We start from the raw sequence: 23,258 nt of genomic DNA on the forward strand, positions 1-23,258 counted from the left end.
CTTATTGTGCAATACTCTAATCTAGTCTTAGAGATATTTAAGATACTGCTGATTGCAGCAGACATTGCAGCTGTAGGTACTTACAGTGTCCTACTCAGTATTCTCAATGTGCAAGATGTGGAAGTTAAAGATCCAGCCCTTACCTTTAAGGACTTCAAAGGATGTCATGAGAATAAAGGAGTAATCGCAGTTAAGTGAGATAAGCCCAATGATTGAAGCGTGCACAGTATATTGTGGGAGGGCTGAGGAGGAGCACCTGACCTGTCTGGGGACTTGGAAAAGGCTTCTAAGAGAATGTGACACCTGAGCTGAGATTTTGAGGTATGAATGGGAGGTGAGGGAGAGGAAGACTGTCGTAGGCATCAGTGTAAGAAGACCACTCCTTGGCATGTTTGGGGGAACCAAGATAGGTAAGGGTAGAATAAAGGGGACATGAGAAACGAAACTAAGGAAGTAGGCAGAGGATATTTCCTAAAGGAATTTTATATGTTTAAACACCCTTCAGGATAAAATCTTCATTCTATGGGACACCATTTAAGGATGATCGGATTTGTATTTTTGAAAGTCTAAGAAGACTACTAGGTTTCTGGCATGATTATGTGGGTAACCTCTTTTATCGATACTTAAGCAGAGGCTGTGGAAAGGGAATTCGTTGGAGAAAGGAATCTGATACCGGAGGAATCTGAAGCGTGGAGGTCAGTTAGGACGCTGTTGCAGTAATCCAGGGAGGTGACGAAAGCCTGCAGTGAGGCAGTGGCCGTGAGTCTGGGGAGGAGGGAGACGGGTGAGTTTGTATGGTATTCAGGACAGTTGAATGTGGTAGCTAAGGAAGAGGCCTCAGTCTGAAGTTGACTCCCGTCTCTGCCATCTGGCAACTGGGCGGATGCCTTTCACTGATAAAGAGGAAGAGGAGGGACTTCCCTGGTGGCCCAGTGGTTGAGAGTCCGCCTGCTGATGCAGGGGACACGGGTTCGTGCTCCGGTCCAGGAAGATCCCACATGCCGCGGAGCGAGGCCACAACAGTGAGAGGCCCGCGTACCACAAAAAAAAAAAAAAAAAAGAGCAAGAGGAGCAGGTTTAGTCAGGGTAATGGGACAGTCATTTCAACTTAGGATGTGCTGAGTTTGGGATGGAAGAGGCAAAATTAAGGATTTTTAACTTGTGGATTATCCTGTTATGGACCAGATACATCACAAAGTGTTGGGGAGACCTCCAAACAGCGTTAGAAATGCAGTACCAGAGTAAAAGAGGAGGGTCTGGCCTAAATACACAGGTATGGCAGCCTCAGCCAGTAGGTGGCGTCTGAAGCCATACGTCTGCTCGAAATCTTCCACTGAGACCACAGATGAAAAGCAGACTGGGATTGCGTAATCACTGGCATACCCAGAACCCAAATGATGGCTTCCTGTTAGAGTCTGAATGAAAGGTCTAGACTCGTTACAGTGTCCTACAAGACTCTACATAATGAGGTGATTGCTCCATCTCTGATTTGACTCATCTTGTTCCCTGACCCAGCCACACTGGCCTTCTGTTTCTCAGAAGTAAGCATGCTTCCTCCTCAGCACGCTTGTAGCCCTCTCTGTGTGGTATGCTGTGTTTTCCCAGAACCTCGCATTGCTGGCTTTTTTTTTATTATTGAGGTCCCAGCTCAAAGAGGCCTTTCGCCGCCACTCAATCGAAAGTAGCTCTCCAATCACTCTTCCTCATTAGTTCCTCTGTTTTGTTTATATTCTCTTGTCAGTGTTGTGCTACAGCAGTCTTATACTGGCTCTCAAAGCTGATTGTTAAATTTGTATGAAGCTTGCGAGCCTATTGTTAAAACACTGCCATCATTAAAAATTAAAGGTTGTTATATAAATTTACAATTAAACAGATTCCGTTAAAAATAATTAATACTCAGAACTCAGCACTTCCTAATTATTTTACTAAATTTTCCTGTTATCTGTGCTCTTGAAGTTATTTCCCTCTGTCACGCTGTAAGGTGGAAATCCTAGATAACGGTGGCTCCTTGCATCTCCTCCCAACTCCACATTCAGTGAGGTCATATTGGTAGCTTGAAATCTGCCACGGTGGGAGCGTGTATACCCCAGAAACTGGCAGATGCTATAAATCAGGGCTCTCCCATAGTTGCACATTTACCAGCATGCTACTGGTGGCATCCCTAAGTGAACTTACCTTGTTTATTTGTTGTCCATCTTTCCTTCAGCTCCCTCAGGGCACGTTCCTTGTCCACCTTGTTCATGCCGTGTTCTTAGCCTGTAGAACAGTGCCTGGTACGTTTGGGGCTGTCAGTAACTGTTGAATGAATGGATCCACCAGAGCAGTTGAAAGGGAGGTACAAGGAGAGGCCTGTTTAACTAGCAATAAGGAGAGGCCCGCTCTGCAAAGTAAGATAGGGAAGACAAACAATGGGGGGAAAATCCTTCACCTCATTCTTCTCACTTGGCCTCCTCATTGTATCGTGCTCCTGGGTGAGTATTTATTTTATGATGGTAAATACTTCTCCAGCGTGGCGTAGGGAAGGCCAGTTAATGAGCAGTAATGCTCAACCCTGGCTGCATGTAGGAATCACTTAGAGTACTTTCAAAAATACTTTTGATAACCCAGGTACCACTCCCAGACCAAATTAATCAAGAATCTTTAGGGGGGCCTGGGCATCAATATTTTAAGTTCCCCGAGTTATTTTAATGTGCAGCCTGGGTTAAAAACCACTGGATTAGACATTGAGTTAGACCAGATTGGGAGAAGTCTGAGCTTTAGACTGAGAATATTGGAGAGCTGTCATCAACAGGGCTCAAGAAGTGGCTTCATTTAGTAATTTATTTTTTCATTCCACAAACAATGATTGAAGGACTGGGAATACAAAAATGTATAAGACACATGACAGGAAGTTCCCAATCTTGTAGGGGAGGCACCAAAGACAAGTTTATTGAAGTATTCTAGATGAAAATGTAATGAGGATTCCCTAAAGACTCAACGGAGAAGACCATTTTGGTCGTGCGTTAAAGGGAGAATCTGGAAATGGTACACAGAGGAGGTGTACAGAAGCTGTGGTTGATGGCTGAGTGTTTTCCAGGTGAACGGTGGCGACGGCCATTTGTAAGTGCCCTGTCTCAACAACAGGTACCACCGTGCACAGGGTTACTGACAAAAGAGGCTGTGTCTGTCTTGGTTAGACAAGGCATATCCCCAACACGTACCACAATAGCACGCATGTCACAGATGCTCCAGTGTTTGATAGGAATGCCATTCTCAGAGGTGACTTGAACAAAGCTGTGGGAGCCATGAGATGTCATAGCTTGTTTAGGCAACTAGGTCTTTGTATAGCTGGCTCATGTGTTAAGAAGTGTGAACTTGATCCTGCAGTTAACGGAACCATGGAAGGATTGCAGATGATCACAGCTGGCAAGGTTTTCAAAGGATACATACGTGCTGCTCTGCCTTGCAGGTTCTTGTTCTGAGGACGCCCTCCCTCCCCTCTCCCCATTTCCTCTTCCTCCCCTTCCGCTCTCTCTTCCTCTCCCCCCCCCACCTCCTCCACACCACAGACACCCCCCCAGCTGATTCTGATCCTTTTCTGTTCCCACACCCAGGACCGCTAAATGGGAAGTCTCTAAGATCTTTTTTGTCCCTAAAATTATATCATTTATAATGGTAATTTGTGACATTCTACCAAGTCTGAGCCTGTGTAACTTATGCTATTACTTCATTAATGAGAACTGTGAAATTTGAGTTTCTTCAGCCTTACAAGCAGGAGTACATGATATGTTACAGCGCTGCAGTTTTACACCAGAATTCCAAGCTCGAATATTTTCCCCTCATATATTCTCTATACTTATATATGTAGGCATAAAAATGTTCATGTTTGTATATTTCACATGTTTTACATGCTACCCTTTTATACTTAAACTCCTTATAAATGCTCTTTGCTTCTATTTGTATTCTCGTTGTGCGTAATGGTGGTCTCAGTTTTTCTGTTTGTTGTTTTTTATTACCTTAACATATAGCCGGTCAGTTGTTGATCAATTGTGCTATATTCCAAACACAGCTAGATGATGGAAATACAAAGAGGACACAAACTGTCCTGCCCTCAAGGTAATTGCATTTTAGTAGGGAGACAGACACGCAAATGATTACATGTTATGGGACACATACCACAATAGACGTATGTAGAAGGTAAAGAAGTCCTAATGAGGAAGGCAGAGTAATTCCATCAGGGGAACTCAAGGAGAGTTGTCACAGAAGAGTGATGCCAAAGCAAGGATGACAGGAACAGAAGGGCATTCCAGGCAGAGATGGACATGTGCAAAGGCCCAGAGGCGTATCAACGATGGACTGTGTTGGAGAAATCAAACCACTCACTGTTGTGGACCATGAGTGTGGTGAGAAGGAAAAGCCAGGTCATAGAGGTTCTCCTATGACGCCAGAAGTGGCTTAGGTCTTATTCTGAAGGAGGTGAGGGGTGTCATGTAAATATTTTAAGCCAGAATCATGTTTTAAAAAGGGCACATGGTGGCATGGAAGACTGATTCAAAGGGACAAAACATAGGCAAGGAGACCAGTGAGGAGGCTGTTGTGATAAAGAGCACAGGCTGGACATGTGAATGAGGAGTAGACATGATGGATCCTTAAAGGCCGTATCAGCAGGATGGAACGGATTGCATGTAAGGGGTGAGGGAGGAAAGGTCTAGAATGATGTAAACACAGGGATGTAGATGGTGTGGGGTTATTGATTGAGATTTCAGGAAAATAATCAGCTTGTAGGATTGTGCAGAGGAGAAATGAGTTCAGTTTTGGAAAAGCCAGATGGGAGAGGAGGACAGGGCAAGGGATTCAGAAGCATAAATATTTTGAAACCAGTTGAGTAGGTGAGAGTACTGAGCACTGTGTGGGGTGAAGAAAGGAGGGATGGAAGTGTTAACATGTTAAAGGAAGTGGAAGGAAAGAAGACATATTTGTAGTTGGGGGAGGAAAATTTCCCCCAGGTTGAAAATCTCTGGATTAGAGAAATGAGGTGGGTTTTCTGCTGTGACAGAGTCATGAATTAAAAACCACAGTAGGAACATTTCAGAATAGTTGTAGGTAATGAAAGGAGGGAGGGCTTGAGAATGGTGTCCCACGCTGGGGAGGTCTAGGAGGACGAAGACTTGAAAGAGGCCAGGGTCTAATGATTAGATTTGAAAGAAATATTAATGTTTGTTACGCTTTTTATAGTAGCAATGAATGAAAAAGAGTCCAAACATCCAACATTAAAAGTAATATCGTGGGAGAAACTTAAATGACATGGAGGAGTGTTTATAACATTAAGTAAAAAAAAAATCAGGAGACAAATCAAAATGTACGTGTGGTGAGGGAGGGACTTTTCACAGGCACAGAAAAAAGCATTCACTGAAATGGTCTCTGACTCATTGGGAGACAGTTGATTTTAATTTTCTTCTTTGTGCTTTTCTGTATCTCCTCAATTTTTATAATGAACATGTATCACTTTGGTAATTAAAAAATTACATTAAGAAATTAGGGAATACAAAGGTGACGGTGCAGCTGCTTAAATATTTTAAAACAATATTTAATATAGGGAAGTATTCAGAATACAGTTGATATGGCAAGATAAACTATATTTGGTAGGGTCCATGTTTTAAATTTAAAAATATGGGGGTTTCTTTGTTTGTTTGTTTGTTTTATGATACGCGGGCCTCTCACTGTTGTGGCCTCTCCCGTTGCAGAGCACAGGCTCCGGACGCGCAGGCTCAGTGGCCATGGCTCACGGGCCCAGCCACTCCACGAAACGTGGGATCTTCCCGGACTGGGGCAAGAACCCATGTCCCCTGCATCGGCAGGCGGACTCTCAACCACTGCGCCACCAGGGAAGCCCTAAAAATATGTATTTTTATATCTATGAATGAAAAAAATAAGGGAACTAGTAAGTGTTAAGAGTAGCTATTCCCAGGGTGTAACATTGTGGGCAGTTTATCGTTGCTTGTATGTTTCCACGTGTCCAAATCTTCCATAATTAGCATGCTGAGTAGTATAGGGTAGTGGTTAGGAACAGGGTCTGTGAAGCGATAAGGCTTCAGCTTGAATCATGTCTCTCTCTGTCCTCTGAGAGCTGTGGGACCTTGGCTGAGTTATTTCACTTCTCTGTGCCTTGGTCTCCCCACTGTGAAATGAGGTAGTGATGATAACTACCTGATAGGTTTGTTGTGAGGATGCCCCTTCATGTAGGTAAAGTTCTTAGGGTGGTGCCTGATGCTTAGGAAGCAACGACGCATGTTAGCTGCACTTATTATTACTACTATTACTTTTATCATCAGAAAAACAAACTTTTAAGAATTCACAATTCAGAAGTCGTTGGTAGCCTAATAACGAGCAGTTTCAGGGGCTGGTTGGATAGAAGCTGAATTGCAGTTGGTTGAAAGGAGAAGAGAAAGTAACACAGCAAAATACAGACTGCACCACTGTAGCTTATATGGGAGCACTTTGGTCTTGAGTTTGCACACATGTAGTTTGATTTGATTTGACATAATCTTGACTCTCCGATGTACGCTTTAATTTTTAAAACTAAGTGAGAGAGGCAGACAAAACAAGTTTATTGGTGTGATTGACAAAATCTGTAAAGTTGATCAGATTACTCTAGAGCCTAATGTCGCACCTTTGCTATGTTTGTTAACTTTCATAAAGGGGCACTGGCTTTATAAAGATAGCAATCAGAAATATGATAATAAAATATTATAATCAATATCAATTCATTGATCCTAATAATAGCTACATTTCTTTTTCTTTTTGTTAATTTTATTCTTTTTTTTAATTTTTATTTTTGGCCGCGTTGGGTCTTTGTTGCTGTGCATGGGCTTTCTCTAGTTGTGGCAAGTGGCAGGCTCCTCTTCATTGTGGTGCGTGGGCTTCTCATTGCGGTGGCTTCTCTTGTTGCGGAGCATGGGCTCTAGAGCACAGGCTCAGGAGTTGTGGCGCACAGGCTTAGTTGCTCCGCGGCATGTGGGATCTTCCCGGACCAGGGATCGAACCCATGTCCCCTGCATTGGCAGGCAGATTCTCAACCACCGGGGAAGTCCAATAGCTACATTTCTTTTTCTTACTATATGAAAACATAACATCAGAGCACTCTGCTCTTATTCTATCTCATAGAATAAAAATTTTGGCTAAGATGAAACTTTACCAACGTAGTTTTACAGCATGTGCATTACTTTCTTTCATTTGCCTTATCCACAGAAGGAGCTCAAAAAGTGGGATGAGTTTGAAGATGTTTTGGAGGAGAGGCGGCATGTCAGTGACCTGAAATTTGCCATGAAGTGCTACACACCTCTTGTCTACAAGGGAATTACTCCTTGCAAGCCAAGTGAGATTAAATGTAGTGTTCTCAATTCTGAAGAGATTCATTATGTCATTAAACAGGTAAGTGATTCCCTCCTCAGCCATAGCCAGATTTGTTCATTGTCAGCAAGTTCTATCTCTTCTTGATTCTATGAATTTATTTTACTATTTTTAATATATCTTTTTAGATTTTGCTATATTCAGCACATTCATCAAATGTTTATTGTACCCATAATGCGTCTCAGCCTCTTTGCTAGACATTGTGTCTAATAGCTAGTTGAGCAGCGTTCTTGACCTCATAAGTGTATAGTCTAATAGGGAATGATGACAGTTGTGCAGTCAATTACACTGAAATATGATACAAGACATGCTAATGGGAGGCCAGTGTACAGGGGCATTAATTAGTTATAAGAGCAACTAATTTTGTGTAGGGAGTTAGAGAAGTGATTTTATAAATGAGGCCTGAAAGATGTTTGGGGGTTTTCCAGGTGAAGTGAGTGAAGAAGAGTGTTCCTAGCAGGCCAAATAACTTTTTCCCTGTGGTTTTCAAACCTCATGGCACATTAAAATTATTCAGGGAGGGGCTTCCCTGGTGGCACAGTGGTTAAGAATCCGCCTGCCAATGCAGGGGACACGGGTTTGAGCCCTGGTCCGGGAAGATCCCACATTCCGCAGGGCAGCTGGGCCCGTGCACCACAGCTAGTGAGCCTGCGCTCTAGAGCCTGCGAGTGCCACAACTACTGAGCCCGTGTGCCACAACTACTGAAGCCCGCATGCCTAGAGCCCATGCTCCGCAACAAGAGAAGCCACCACAATGAGAAGCCCATGCACTGCAGCGAAGAGTAGCCCCCGCTCGCTGCAACTAGAGAAAGCCCATGCGTAGCAATGAAGACCCAACACAGCCAAAAATTAAAAAATTAAATAAATAATTTTTTTTTAAAAAAAGAATGTTTTAAAAAAAATTATTCTGGGAGCTTTTAAAAATCCTTGTGCCGGGCTTCCCTGGTGGCGCAATGGTTGAGAGTCCGCCTGCCGATGCAGGGGACATGGGTTCATGCCCCAGTCCGGGAAGATCCCACGTGCCGCGGAGCGGCTGGGCCCGTGAGCCATGGCTGCTGAGCCTGCACGTTCGGAGCCTGTCCTCCGCAACGGGAGAGTCCACAACAGTGAGAAGCCCACGTACCGCAAAAAAAAAAAAAAAAAAAAAATCCTTGTGCCTACATCTCACCCTCATACCAATTAAATCATAATGTCAGGAGTGAGGAACCAGGCATCCGAAGTTTTTTAAAAGCCCGGTCAATTCCAAAGTGCAGTGAGGTTTGGGAACCACCAGCTTATTTTAAGGAGAAGAGTGCATGTGTGTTCGTGGTATTGAGAGGTATTCAATGGAAGCAGACTGAAGAGAGCAGAGAAGGGCGATGACAGGAACTGGGCTGGAGAGGAGAGCAGTCCATATCGCGAAGGACTTTGTGAACCGTCTGAAGGGTTAGATTATCCCACACACAGTGCAAAGCCACGGAAGGGGTTCAAGTTGCAGTGTGGCATGATCAGTTTATGTTTTAGAAACACCGTTCTGCTGAAGAAGGAGACAGGAAGGCTGTGTGTGATGCTCCTGCAGCAATCCCTTTGTAGGGTCATAGCTGCCTGGACTGGTAAGTGGTTATAGAAACAGAGAAATGGACAGATTTAAGAAATGACCAGTTGGGTGAATGAAGTGAAGGAAAGGAAGAATCAAGGCTGATAGAGCCATTCACTGAGATAGGGACTTAGAAGAGGGCTTAGGAGAGAAGCTGTGCTCTGTTTTGCACACGCCATTTGAGGACATCCAGATAGAGGTCCTTGGCAGACATGATTGGAGCTCCCCGACGGCAGGCTCTTGTATCGTATCATGCTCCTGTGCCTTGAGGTTCACGGAGAGATCCTGCTTCTTTGACTTTTAACTGGAGGTTAGTCAGGTTTGTGGCCTTGGGAAGATTCTTCATTTTGCGGCGGCACTGGCGTTGGGGGCTGCGTCACATGGCTTGCGTGATATTAGTTCCCTGACCAGGGGTGGAACCCGGACCCAGACAGTGACAGCGCGGTGTCCTAGCCACTGGACAGGGATGGAACCCGGGCACAGAGAGTGACAGTGCGGAGCCCTAGGCACTGGACCAGGGATGGAACCTGGGCCCAGACACTGACAGCACGGAGCCCTAGCCACTGAACCGCCGGGGAGCTCCCAGGAAAATTATTTGTTATCTTTATTATTTGCTGTCTCTTTTATTCTGATTCGGACATATGCCCTATGCTCTTAATCGTATTGTTGTGATCTATCTTGGGGAATCTATTAATCTTGTCTGACTAAACTTATTTCATAAGTGAAGTCAAGTTCTCTTTCTCTCTCTCTCTCTCTCTCTCTCTCTCTCTCTCTCTCTCTCTCTCTCTTTCTTTTTTTAAATTGCTGTATTCCTGGTGCCTAGCACATAGTACACATTCAATAAATATTTCTTGAATTAATGAATGGAAAAAAATACTTTGGTCCTATCCACAGAGATTCTGGTTTAATTGGTCTAGGTTAGGACCCAGGCATTTCTCTTTTCTTCTTCTTTTTTTTTTTTTAAGTTTCCCCAGATAATTCTAATGCACAGCCAGTTTAAGTGTGACTGAGTTAAACCAGTGTTTTTCAGACTTGAATGTACTGCTGAGAAAAATCATATAATCGAGGTAGATTGGAATTATTATAAATTCTTGATTACACAGCACACTTGGGCCCTCTTTGTTACCCAGTCATTGATTGTTTCCCTAGTAAACTCTCTCCCTTTCTCCAAAATGGCAGTTTCAGTTGCCCCATTCTCCTTGAACCTCCAACCCTACGTTCTCCGCTTACTCTGGACAGATGATTTTTCTTCCTACTTCACAAAGAAAATTTAAGCCGTTATATAAGTGAGAGCTGTTTCAGCTCTCTGAGATCAGGCTCCTAATTTACCTGCATCTAACACCCATCACTTTCTTCTTCCCTCCTACTAGAATGGAGCAGGGATCCCCTTCTGTTCGAGTTGAATCCCTACCCTACTCCTTTGCTCCGAATTCCACCTCCCCCGCTCCGCCTCGGGAACTTTGCTTGTCGTCTGTCCCCTCAGTTGTCTCAACTTCTTCCTGTTCTCAGCTCTTTACCATCAGCATTTAACATGCTCACTTCTCTTCCAACTCAATTAGACTTCCTTTGACCACATTCCTTCTCTACTTACTACCCATCTCTTCCTTTCCCACTTCTGCTCTGCTCTTTGAAGAAGTTGGCTGTGTTTTCTATGTTCGTTGCCCTACTTTCTCACCCTTCATGTACCACTCAACTCGCTGGAATCTGATTTCCAACCCCCTGTAGGAGCTCTTCCCAAGACGGTGAATGACCTCCTTCCTCGTGGCAAAAATCAACCTCATTCAAATCCTGGATAGCTTTTGGTACACGCTCTCTCCTTTCCATGACACCATACTCTCCCGCTTACCCACCACATCTTTTTGATTATTTCCCAGTTGTCTTTATGGGCTTCTCTTCCTTTGCCTGTCTCTTTAAATGCTGCTCTTCCTCAAGATTTTGTTCTAGCCCCTTCTTATCTACCCACTCACTGGGCAGTTTTATTTATTGCCAGAATCTTAAGTACCTTCCTTATGCTAATATCTCCATATTAGAATATTCCTATATAAAAATAATATATTATTATAAGTAATATAGATAATTAGTATCTATTGCTTCAGCCCAGATCTCTTTTGAGTTTCATACATATTTTTTTATAGTTTATTGGGTATCCACTTGGAAATTCCAAAAGCACTACAAAAGCATTCAAGAATTCTACATCAAAGTCTTGGACCCACCCCACCCCTGTACTGTGTATGTGCCGCCCTCCCACCCAGATTGTCCCGTCTCTAAGAATGCCCCCCGCCCATATGCTACTTGCTCAAACCAAACATCTGGATGCCGTCTTCAGCTTCTTACTTTCCCCTCCCAGGCTCCCAGGCACTAAGGGCTGCTGATGTGCTCTGCTGAAAGTGAGGTGCCCTCCTAAAAACAGCGCTGTCTACCTCCGTCCATCCCTGCTGCCACTTCTCCAGCTGAGGCTCCCTTTATCTTGCAGAGCACAGTAGCAGCCATTGAAGGGGCTTTAGCCAAGGAAGGATGCAATGACTTTGCGTTTAAGAGACTGCTCAGGCTTGTGACGTGGAGAAGAGACTGAAGAGGGACATCACTGGGGACAAGGAGTTGTAAGACCGTTGCTTCTCTCAGGTTTCCAGGGAGAGGGATCTGTAGGGACAGCATATCAGTTGGGCAAATGAGAAGTCCAGGTGTGCAGAATAAGAAGCCAGGTCATTCTCTTCTTCTCTGCTTTCCTCCAGTGCCTTCTGAAAAAACCGGCCTTTGCACCTGTGTTCTTCACCTATCCAAGTCCTTCCTGTCCCCAGGGGTCTTGTCTTTCCTACTCCCCAGCCTTCTCAACTGGCTCAAACTGGCATGAGCATTTTCTGTCTCGAGGAAGGTCCTCTCCTGGCAATGTATTCTTTCTTTTTAATGCTCCAGTTCTCTCTTTCCCTTCTGATCCTGATTCCTCAGATGTGTAGGCTGTGGGACTTCCCTGGTGGTGCAGTGGTGACGAATCTGCCTGCCAATGCAGGGGACACAGGTTTGATCCCTGCTCAGGGAAGATCCCACATGCCGCGGAGCAACTAAGCCTGTGTGCCACAACTACTGAGCCTGCACTGTAGAGCCCGCGAGCCACAATTATTGAGCCCGCGTGCCTAGAGCCCATGCTCCGCAACAAGAGAAGCCACTTCAGTGAGAAACCCGTGCACCACAAGAAAGAGCAGCCCCCGCTCACCACAACTAGAGAAAGCCCGCGTGCAGCAACGAAGACCCAAAGCAGCCAAAAATCAATCAATCAAATAAATAAATTTTTTAAAAAAACAGCTGCAACAATCTACTGAAAGTAACTACTAAGTGTATGCTCTCGGACACTAGGTCTTGAGCAACAACTTATTTTAGAGAATTTGGATGTAAGCTTAAACTGTATCAATTTAAATTAAGAAGAAAACATACCATTTTGAGTTATATAATACCATTGGTCCATTTGGAACTGGTCCTACTGATTTGAGCAAAAAGAATTTTGACTTTTTTTTTTCCAGAAATTTATCCCTGCTTTCCCTTTCCTTGTAGCTTTCCAGGGAATCCCATCAATCTGCCGAGGTCCTGCGAGAGGAAGCCTGTGAGATCCTGGATGAAATGAACCACAAACTGCGTCTGGGAGCCATTCGGTTCTGTGCCTTTGCCCTGAGCAAAATATTTAAACAAATTTTCTCGAAAGTGTGTGTAAATGAAGAAGGTATTCAGAAAGTGAGTATTGCTTGTAAAAAAGCAATCTCTTCTTCAGTCCCTCACAATTTATTCAACTCAAAGGCATCCCGCTTTGCGCTAGATGAGCAGGCCCTGGTTAGCAGGTGGCATCCAGCCTGAGCAGAAAAGACTCCGCCTCTCTGCAGGGTGGTTTTTCCTTTTACCTTCAGCTCTGCAGGTTTCAGACAAACTAGCTTAGTCACTTAGTTACAGACTTTACAGACTAACCTAATGTCAGATGTTCATAGAGTTACAGAAGTCGTACAAAGAAGTCGTATATATTCTTCACCAAGATTCCCCTACAACATGTTCTCTTTGCTTTCCTCACACACCTTTCTGGTGTGTTTTCCTTATAAACAAGGACATTCTCTTATGATGTAATTATCAAAATAAGCAAACTAACATTGGCACAGTGCTGGTAATACAGCTCTTATTCATGTTTCACCAGCTGTCCCAGCTGTGTCCTGTATAGGCAAAAGAAAGTCCTGCATCGTGTGTTACAGTCAGCTCCCATATCTCTTTAGACTCTTTTAATCTAGAACAATTACTTAGTCTTTGTTTGTGTTTCATGATATCACTTTTGAAGAAATCAGGCTAGTTATATTCTAGCGTCCCTTGATTTGGGTTTGAGATGTTTTCTCGATTAGGCTCAGGTCGTGTCCTTCTCAGTGTATCAGCCCAGAAGCACGTGGCCTCTGTTTGCCTGTTCCTGGTGATGTTCACGTTTGTCAGTTGGCTGCAGTGCTCTTTGCCAGGCTCTTCGCCACTGCAGAGTTACTCTTTGTCCCCCTGTAATTAATAAGTATCTTGGGACAAGAGACTTTAAGGATGCTTCAGTATCCTGTTTTTCATCATACTTTCCTCCACTCGTTTTTACAGCCACTGATGTTTTTTGCTTGAATCAGTTATTACTCTTATGATTGCCAAATGGTGATTTTTCTAATTCTGTCACTCCTGTCATTTAATTGTTTACTTTTTTCTGAAAGTAAGAGCTTTCCCTATGAAGATTATTTCTATCCATTTGTTTTTAATACCTTTTTTCTCTTACTAGGAAGCTCTTACCTTCACCGGCCTTCCTCCTCATACCTTTTAATGCTTTGTTTTTATTCAGTCATTTACTTTGCTTCCAAGTATTTCTTCCTGCTGTGACTGATTTCTAGATTGCTGACTTACGTCTGCATCTCTGTCGGAGAACGTTTGATACGGTGTTGGGAATGGGGGATGTTGCTGGCTATGTCTTAACTGATCACAGACTACCTTGCCTCGGTGGGTTATGTATTTAGATTTCAGGAAAACAGACACACGTGGGTATTTTTGAGACTGACAGCCCGAGGAATGGATCGGGAAGCTCGGATACATTCCTCCCTGCTACAAGGCACCCACTCTCCCTGACAGTGAGCCCAGTGCATAAATAGAGAAATACCGTTCCTTTCCTTGGTCCTAACAATTCGTAATTTTTTAAAATCTCCCTGAGAGAAGTTTTGTTTTCTCTTCCTACAAACTACCAGTCAGTCTAGCGCAGTGGCTGACAGTTGACCTTTTTTTTTTTTTTTTTTTTTTTTTTTTTGCGGTACGCGGGCCTCTCACTGTTGTGGCCTCTCCCATTGCGGAGCACAGGCTCCGGACGTGCAGACTCAGCGGCCATGGCTCATGGGCCCAGCCGCTCCGCGGCATGTGGGATCCTCCCGGACCAGGGCACGAACCCGTGTCCCCTGCATCGGCAGGCGGACTCTCAACCACTGTGCCACCAGGGAAGCCCCTGACAGTTGACTTTTTAATTCAGACTGACAGATCCAGTCCTAGCTCCACCGTGTATTAGAGGCATGACTATGTCACAAATGAGGAAGCTAAGGCTTAGGCCTTATGTACAAATACATGGTATTAAACAGTGCATGTAAAATGCTTAATATGCTTCTCAACTAATACCTGTTAGTGATCATCACCGTTATTATTATGATCCGTAAAATTTATTTTTGCTGTTCTTGCGTTATGGGAGATTATTTAACTAGAACTCTGAAGTAAGTTTTGTGCATGTGGTCGGGAGACAGAAAAGCATCACTTGTATTCCCTCTGTACATACGCACATTTTTCCATTTTCTGATTTAAGATACGATTTTAATAATATGAAAGCTGAAATTATTCAAAGTGTAACATTTGTTTTAAAGCTACAGCGAGCCATCCAGGAGCATCCTGTTGTTCTGTTGCCCAGTCATCGAAGTTACATTGACTTTCTGATGCTGTCTTTTCTTTTATACAACTACGACTTACCTGTGCCGGTCATAGCAGCAGGAATGGGTATGCATTGGTTTTCTCCCTTTTTTAAATTATAAAAACTAAGGCATTCATGGGAATGATTTTAACAGTGCCGAGGTTATTTGAAGAAAATGATGAGAATAGCCTCTCCTCCTTTCTTTTTTTGAATTTATTTATTTATTTATTTATTTTTGTCTGTGTTGGCTCTTGGTTGCTGCGCACGGGCTTTCTCGAGTTGGGGTGAGCGGGGGCTGCTCTTTGTTGTGCTGTGCAGGCTTCTCATGGTGGTGGCTTCTCTTGTTGCAGAGCACAGGCTCTAGGCACGCGAGCTTCAGTAGTTGTGGCACGCAGGCTCAGTAGTTGTGGCGCACGGGCTTAGCTGCTCCGCAGCACATAGGATCTTCCCAGACCAGGGCTCCAACCCATGTCCCCTGCGTTGGCAGGTGGATTCCCAACCACTGTGCCACCAGGGAAGTCCCTCTCCCTTCTTTCTACAAGTCCCAGTGTTTAATAGTTTGGATTCTGTCCTCTGCACTGCGCTTTACTGTGCCTACCCAGACATCAGCAAGCATATATGCACATAGGGTTTCTGGTTCAGGTTGAAAAATGAGATTATATGACCTGTATGTGTTACCTGCTGTTGTTATTTTTATTTGGTAATATATCAGTGGCTATCTCTGTAGGTCAATAAATAGATCTAAATTCTTTTAACATGTTTTTCAATTGTGGTAAAACGCACAAAACATAAAATTTACCATCTTCAGCAGTTTTAAGTGCACATTCAGTAACATTAAGTTCCCATTGTTGTACTGTCATCCATCCACAGAAGTCTTTTCACCTTGCAAAACTGAAATTCTGTCCCCATTAAACACTTAACTCCTCATTCTGTTCTCCCTCCAGCCCCTGGCACCCAGCATTCTCCTTTCTATTTCTGTGAATCTGACGGCTCCAGATACCTCCTGTAAATGGAGTCAAACAGGATTTGTCCTTCTGTTGCTGGCTTATTTCGCTCAGCGTAACATCCTCAGGGTTCATCCATATTGTAGCGTCTGTCAGAATTTTCCTTTTTTTTTTTTTTTTTTTTTGCGGTATGCGGGCCTCTCACTGTTGTGGCCCCTCCCGTTGTGGAGCACAGGCTCCAGACGCGCAGGCTCAGCGGCCATGGCCCACGGGCCCAGCCGCCCTGCGGCATGTGGGATCCTCCCGGACCGGGGCACAAACCCGTGTCCCCTGCATCGGCAGGCGGACTCTCAACCACTGCGCCACCAGGGAAGCCCAGAATTTTCCCTTTTTTAAGGCTGAATAATATTCCACTGTATGTATATACCATATTTTGTTTATGCATTGATCCATCCCTGGACACTTGGGTTGCTTGTGATTAGTGCTGCAGTGAGCATAGGTGAACAAATACCTGTTTGAGTCTCTGCTTTCAACTTCCAGGTATACACCCAGAAGTAGAATTGCTGGGTTAGGTGGTAATTTTATTTTTAATTTTTTGAGGAACTGCCATACTGTTTTCCACACACAGTCACTGCACCATGTTACAATCACACCAACAGTGCACAAGGGTTCAGTTTCTCTACATCCTCACCAACACTTGTTATTTTCTGTTTTTTTTAGGTTTTTTGTTTTTTTGTTTTTAATAATAGCCATCCTAATGGGTGTGAAGTGGTATCTCATCATGAGTTTGATTTGCATTTCCCTGGTGATTAGTGATGTTGAGCATCTTTTCATATTCTTGTTGGCCAATTCTATATCTCCTTCAGAGGAGTATTCAAGTCCTTTTGGTTGGTTGTTTTCTTTGTTGTTGAATTGAAGGAGTTCTTTATATGTTCTGGATATTAACCCCTTATCAGATATGTGATTTGTAAATATTTTCTCCTATTTCACTCTGTTGATTTTATCATTTGATGAGCAGAAGTTTTTAATTTTGGTATACAGTCGGCCCTCTGTATCCACAGGTTCCACATCCATGGATTCAACCAACCATTGATCAAAAATATTGGGGAAAAAAAACTCCAGAAAGTTCCAAAAAGCAGTACTTGAATTTGCCATTCACAGGAAACTATTTACATAGCAGTTACATTGTATTTACAACTGTTTACATAGCAGTTGTATTAGGAATTATAAGTAATCTGGAGGTGATTTAAAGTGTATGAGGATGTGCTAGGTGATATACAAATACTCTGCCCTTTTATATAAAGGACTTGAACATCCAAGTGTTTTGGTATCCATGGAGAGTCCTGGAACTAATGCCCCACAGACTCCCCCCAACCCCAGGGACAGCTGTCGTCCAGTTTATCTGTTGTTTCTTTTATCTTCTGTGCTTTTGGTGTCATATCCAAGAAATCATTGCCAAATCCAATGTCATGAAGTTTTTCCCCTATATTTTCTTCTAAGAGTTTTATTGTCTTGGGTCTTATATTTAGGTTCTTGATCCATTTTGAGTTAATCTTTGTATGTGGTGTGATTTTTTTTGGTAAGGTTCCAACTTCATGTCTAACATTTTTATTGCTATATAATATTCAGCAGTGTATATGTATCATAATGTGGTAGTTTTGCTGTTACAAACAAGTTTTCAATATATTTTCATATTAGTGCTTTTATTTCTGTAGGATTGATTCCAAAAAAGTAGAATTGCTAAGGCAAATAAATTGTTTATCATCTCCTTTATAAACTAGCCAGGAAAGCTGGGGGTCAAGCCTACACCTTTGCTAATAAACACAGTAAACAGTAAAGTAAAAACTGCCAGGACCTTAAGCACTTTGAAAGCATTTCCATCTATATAGACACGTGAGGAAGTTACCTGAAAATTAGGGAAAAAAGAAAAGAACCGTTTTAAAACGGATGGTAGAACTCTTTCTCTCATTCTGGACTTGCTTTTCTTTTTTAATCTGTGCCACTAAAAGAAGATTGGTATTTTCACCTGATGGTGAAAAAGGAAAGGTGAGAGCTAATTTGGCCTGACCGTGCAGAGCAGGGAGGATATATGTTGATCTGTCACTGAGGTCAGCGGCACTGCTGATTAAGGAAATTGGCATGATGGCATAGTTGAGGCTGTCCCATTGCCTGCTGTTGCCCCCACCTCTAGCTGGTCTGGTTGTAAATGCAGAGGTGTATGGGGAGTGGGGTGCACAAGGTAACCTCCCAGCCAGCACCTGCCGACAGAGTCCCTTCTTTCCTTAATTCCATTAGATGTTTCTTCTTAAGATTAGGGGTGTCTTACATACATGAAATCTATCTTAATAGAATCTGAGTTGAGATATTCATAGAAAGCTTCAAGGTCTGCAAATCAACATTAACCATTGTTTCTTTCATAGACTTCCTAGGAATGAAGATGGTTGGTGAGCTGCTGCGAATGTCGGGGGCGTTCTTCATGCGGCGGACCTTCGGCGGCGATCAGCTCTACTGGGCGGTGTTCTCCGAATATGTGAAAACTATGTTACGGGTAATGCAAATAATTACCGACTACTTGCAAGCTGTATTTTCTTTTCACTGAAGGTTGCTCTAAGGTCTTACTTAAATTCGTGACTTTTTCTGCCTTTTTGTTTTTTCTTTTGTTTCAATAGAGACTTTTTTTATATAAATTTATTTATTTACTTAATTATTTTTGGTTGCATTGGGTCTTCGTTGCTGCGTGCAGTCTTTCTTTTTAGTTGCGGCAGGCGGGGGCTGCTCTTCGTTGCGGTGCACAGGCTTCTCGTTGTGGTGGCTTCTCTCATCGCGGAGCACGGGCTGTAGGTGTGTGGGCTTCAGTAGTTGTGGCTCACGGGCTCAGTAGTTGTGGCTCACGGGCTGTAGAGTGCAGACTCAGTAGTTACAGCACACGGGCTTAGTTGCTGCGCGGCATGTGGGATCTTCTCGGACCAGGGCTCGAACCTGTGTCCCCTGCATCGGCAGGTGGATTCTTATCCACTGTGCCACCAGGGAAGCCCTAAATTCGTAACTTCTGAATGGACTCTTAGCTGGTTTTTCCCCCTCAAGGAATGTGCATATCCTCCGCAATCTGTTTACTCTGTGTGACTCTCTTGTCTAAGTTTCACTGCGAGCAGTGTTTGCTCAGAGGGCTGGGGAGGGAACTCGGGAAAAGGAATCAAAAGAAGCATTTATCACTTTGAGGTAGGCAATGGGTTTTGTGTTTTGTTTTGTTTGTGTTTTCTCTTTAAAGAATGGTTATGCTCCTGTTGAATTTTTCCTCGAAGGGACAAGAAGCCGCTCCGCCAAGACACTGACTCCAAAATTTGGTAGGTTCCTTACAGACTGAAGGAAAAACACAAACCCAGAGACTTCAGGCGTGGTGTCATCGTAGCTGCTAAATAGAACTTGACACTTTTTTTGCAAGACGTTCTTTACTTCATAAGTGTAACTGTTTCTTTAAGTTCAACTGTTTATATTTATGGGCTTGGTATATAATGTATACTTTTAGTATCTTCCTGCGGCCTTGTTTGCTTTCCTTTTCAATATGTTTGAACAATCATTTCTCCGTACGTTTACAGGTCTTCTGAATATTGTGATGGAACCGTTTTTTAAAAGAGAAGTTTTTGATACCTACCTTGTTCCAATCAGCATCAGTTATGATAGGATATTGGAAGAAACTCTGTATGCTTATGAGCTCCTAGGGGTTCCTAAGCCGAAAGAATCTACAGCTGTACGTAAAGGATAGCCAAGCTTGATCATATTGGAATTTAAAGAAATTAAATTTCTTTAAATTTATATTTATTTATGATGTACTTTATACACCAACTGATTTCTGAATGTATTCCTGTTTTCTTTTCCCCTGTTGTGATACTCTCAGGGATTGTTGAAAGCCAGGAGGATTCTCTCTGAAAAGTTTGGAAACATTCATGTGTACTTCGGAGACCCTGTGTCGCTTCGATCTCTGGCAGCTGGGAGGATGGGTCGGAGCCCATATAACTTGGTTCCAAGGTGCAAGGCCTGTGTTGAAACAAGGATGAAAATCTGAAAGTGTAAACTGTGATTCTTGAGTTGACCACTTCTAGCACTGAAACTTGGTTATCTGAGATCACAAGAAGCAGAAAGCTTCAATTAATATGTTCGCCGGACACTTAACTGCAGGATATATACATTAAACATGCAAAGCCAGACAGTGCTTAAACAAACAAAACAAAACACAAAACCCATTGCCTACTCTCAAAGTAAGAGATGCTTCTTTTGATTCCTTCTCCCCAGGCTCCCTCCCTAGTACCCTACTGACTTAAAAGTGTGAAGAAATAAGCCGTTGTTAAGAAGTGCATGTATGGGAATTGTTGAGCATTATTGGTAGGCCAGCCAAAGTATGTACTAAGTATTGTTTTTGATCCTAGAAAGGATTGTTTAATAATAATGAATGGGAGTGAGTCCCTGTTCTCAAGAAGGTTATAGTTTTGTGGGCAAGGAAATGTGTTAGCTTCTTTCAGGATGCAGGTACAGATACACATTTGGGTTTTCTTAATGTAGAGAAATACACCCGCAGGAGTAAAGGAGACAAATCGCCTGCCCAGCCAGGCTTCCATGACTGCAGCATCATTCGTAATTTATCCGTAGCGCCAGTGGTCCCACAGCAGCTGGCAGCCTTGCTCGCAGCTTCATCAGCTGTCAGAAGCAGCTGTTCGCTTTCTGCAGCCACAAGCTTTCAATTTGTCCATCTCAAATTGGCCAGTTGTATCCATTACCAGGGAGTTCTCATTGGCTACAGCTTTCACATTAAGCCACCTTATTATGTGGCTGCTGTTAGGTCCTATGCATATATCCTTGCTCCAGCCAGCTCTGGGTAGGTTCTGGATATCATCTGACTCAACGCTGGGTGATCCACGCATGAGTAGTTTGTCAGGCAAGGACCAAGGCAGTGCTTAGCAGGTGCCCTGAAGCTTCTCAGAAGGGCGGTGTAGCAGTCAGGCCAACGGTACAGCCTGTCAGTACAGGCATGAGCAGTTGCCATACATATCATATCATCACCTGTTAGGTGTGTTCTACAAGAGACATGTTCAAAGTACTGTGGATTCTCAGGAGATAGCAGTTCAGTCCAGGGGAGGACGCATCGGTTTTCACAGAAGAAGTGACGTAGCCCACTGACAAAGCAGCAGCAAGTGTTTCTTGCCTGTTTGTTTTGCCTGGAACCAGGGATAGTAGAACCAACCCTCTTACCTTGAGTATTTTTACTCACCTCTCAAGAGCATAGTCCAGAGACGAATGGACAGATCCCACTCTAGTAAAGTGAAAGTATATTTTTGCAGCCTGACCTGAGAGAATTCAGTTGGCAGAAAGTATGAGAAACCTTCTAAACGGTCTGTCTTCTCCCATTCCCTTCTTCACTCACGTTGTCTAAGTAGCAGAACTGTAATTGGTTGTTCTGTATTCTTCGTTTTAGATATATTCCTCAGAAACAGTCAGAGGACATGCATGCCTTTGTCACTGAAGTTGCCTACAAAATGCAACTCCTGCAAATTCAAAACCTGGTTCTGAGCCCGTGGCCACTAATAGTTGCTGTTCTGCTTCAGAACCAGCCATCCATGGACTTTGATGCCCTACTGGAAAAGACTTTATGGCTGAAAGGCTTAGCCCAGGCCTTCGGGGGGTTTCTCACTTGGCCTGGTATGTATGTGGGACATATGTGATGATAATGCTTGCTTTTTTTATTTCTTAATTTGGAAAAGTTGTAGCCTAGACATGAAAAAAACCCATATAGGACTTTAAGCAAAGCATTGCTCAGAGAAAGAAAGCCTAATCTGTTTTTATTACTCCTAGGACATTGAACGTAGCGTATCAATTATTTGAGAATAATTGTTTACATGTCATTTCTCCCTATGAGGCTCTGAGGACCAGAACACGCTCCCGTGCTTCATAGCGGAGAGGAGAATAAATAATGACTCTGCACTCCACATGTTCTTCCCTCTACACCCACCTCTTTCTTTTTTTTCTTTTAAATTTTTTTTTTTTTTTTTTTGGCTGAGTTGGGTCTTCATTACTGCACGCAGGCTTTCTCTAGTTGCGGCGAGCGGGGGCTACTCTTCATTGCGGTGCATGGGCTTCTCATTGCGGTGGCTTCTCTTGTTGTGGAGCACGGGCTCTAGGCTCACGGGCCCTAGAGCGCAGGCTCAGTAGTTGTGGCGCACAGGCTTAGTCACTCCGAAGCATGTGGGATCTTCCCGGACCAGGGCTCGAACCCGTGTCCCCTGCATTGGCAGGTGGATTCTCAACCACTGCACCACCAGGGAAGTCCCTATACCCACCTCTTTCTACCACATTATATTTGCAACCCATTTGCCTCACTGGGTTGTAAGGATTAAAGGGCTGGTCTTGGAGAACTGTATACAATTCTCTGATAATAACAACTTTGTAGAAACCTCACTGGAGTTATGAAGACTATGCTGGGAGTTTGGGATGTATATGACAATAGTTAGCTTAAGTTGTTTTCAATCTCTTTCATTTAAAATCGTAGAGACTACAATTGGAAATGCAGTCTTTTTAAGACCGGATAATTATTTATAGTCAAGTATTTACTGTCCACTCATTAAACCTATACTGAGTACCTAGTGGGTGCTGGGAACTACCAGGGGCGCAAAGATGAACTAGATGCAACCCCTGTTCTGGAGGCTCTGCTGGTGTGTAGAAGGCAGGGCGGGTAGTAATGTGTAAGCTAGTAGAGAGGGCTCAGTGACATAAAGACAGAGAGCTACAGACTCAGGCTTACTGAGACTGCTGTGCAGGAAAGGGCCCACACGCAGGGAAGCTTTCATAGAAGTTACTTGAGCCCATCTTGGTGGGACGGTAGGAGCTCTTCAGGAAGACAGGCGGAGAGGAGCGTTGCTAATGTAAGGATCAGGAAACATGCGATGGCTGGTGTGACAGCCCTGGGCATCCCTTGAGCTGCTGGCGGTTGGTAACATTAGAACATTGGCTCCGGGAAGGGAGTGGTGGAGATGGAGATGTGGACAGAGGCCGGATCATAGAGGCCCGCTGCCTGGGGATCTGGACTGGAATCTAGGTCACAGGACGCAGACGTGGGTTTTAGGCAGGGAAGTGTGACGGATTGGCCTTTAGCAAGCAGCCTGGTGTCAGGTTTTGTTGTGTTTTTTTATAGGGAGGTATGTTTTTGTTCTTTTATTTTGGCTGCACTGAGTCTTAGTTGCGGCATACAGGCTCTTAGTTGCGGCTCCCGTGCTCGGTAGTTGTGGCACATGGGCTTAGTTGCCCCGTGGCATGCGGGATCTGGTTCCCCGGCCGGGAATCGGACCCGGGGCCACTGCATTGGGAGCGTGGAGTTTTACCCACTGGACCACCAGGGAAGTCCCCTGATGTCAGTTTTAAAGGTGGACCA

The 23,258-nt window shown here is 43.8% G+C and overlaps 1 protein-coding gene across 2 annotated transcripts in view; it reads left to right on the forward strand.

Moving 5' to 3' along the window:
- Positions 1 to 23,258, forward strand: part of GNPAT (glyceronephosphate O-acyltransferase) — a 32,551-nt gene that overhangs the window by 1,699 nt on the left and 7,594 nt on the right. The window contains exons 2-9 of one of the 2 annotated variants that reach the window (XM_060107726.1): positions 7,228 to 7,410; positions 12,512 to 12,688; positions 14,854 to 14,983; positions 18,262 to 18,389; positions 19,110 to 19,185; positions 19,438 to 19,589; positions 19,737 to 19,867; positions 21,309 to 21,532. In XM_060107726.1, coding sequence (XP_059963709.1) covers positions 7,228 to 7,410; positions 12,512 to 12,688; positions 14,854 to 14,983; positions 18,262 to 18,389; positions 19,110 to 19,185; positions 19,438 to 19,589; positions 19,737 to 19,867; positions 21,309 to 21,532 — 1,201 coding nt within the window. The remainder of the gene's footprint in view (positions 1 to 7,227; positions 7,411 to 12,511; positions 12,689 to 14,853; positions 14,984 to 18,261; positions 18,390 to 19,109; positions 19,186 to 19,437; positions 19,590 to 19,736; positions 19,868 to 21,308; positions 21,533 to 23,258) is intronic. The other variant, XM_060107731.1, reaches the window with a different exon arrangement.

The sequence above is a fragment of the Mesoplodon densirostris genome, chromosome 1, assembly GCF_025265405.1.
Source record: "Mesoplodon densirostris isolate mMesDen1 chromosome 1, mMesDen1 primary haplotype, whole genome shotgun sequence".
Classification (NCBI taxonomy): Eukaryota; Metazoa; Chordata; class Mammalia; order Artiodactyla; family Ziphiidae; genus Mesoplodon; species Mesoplodon densirostris.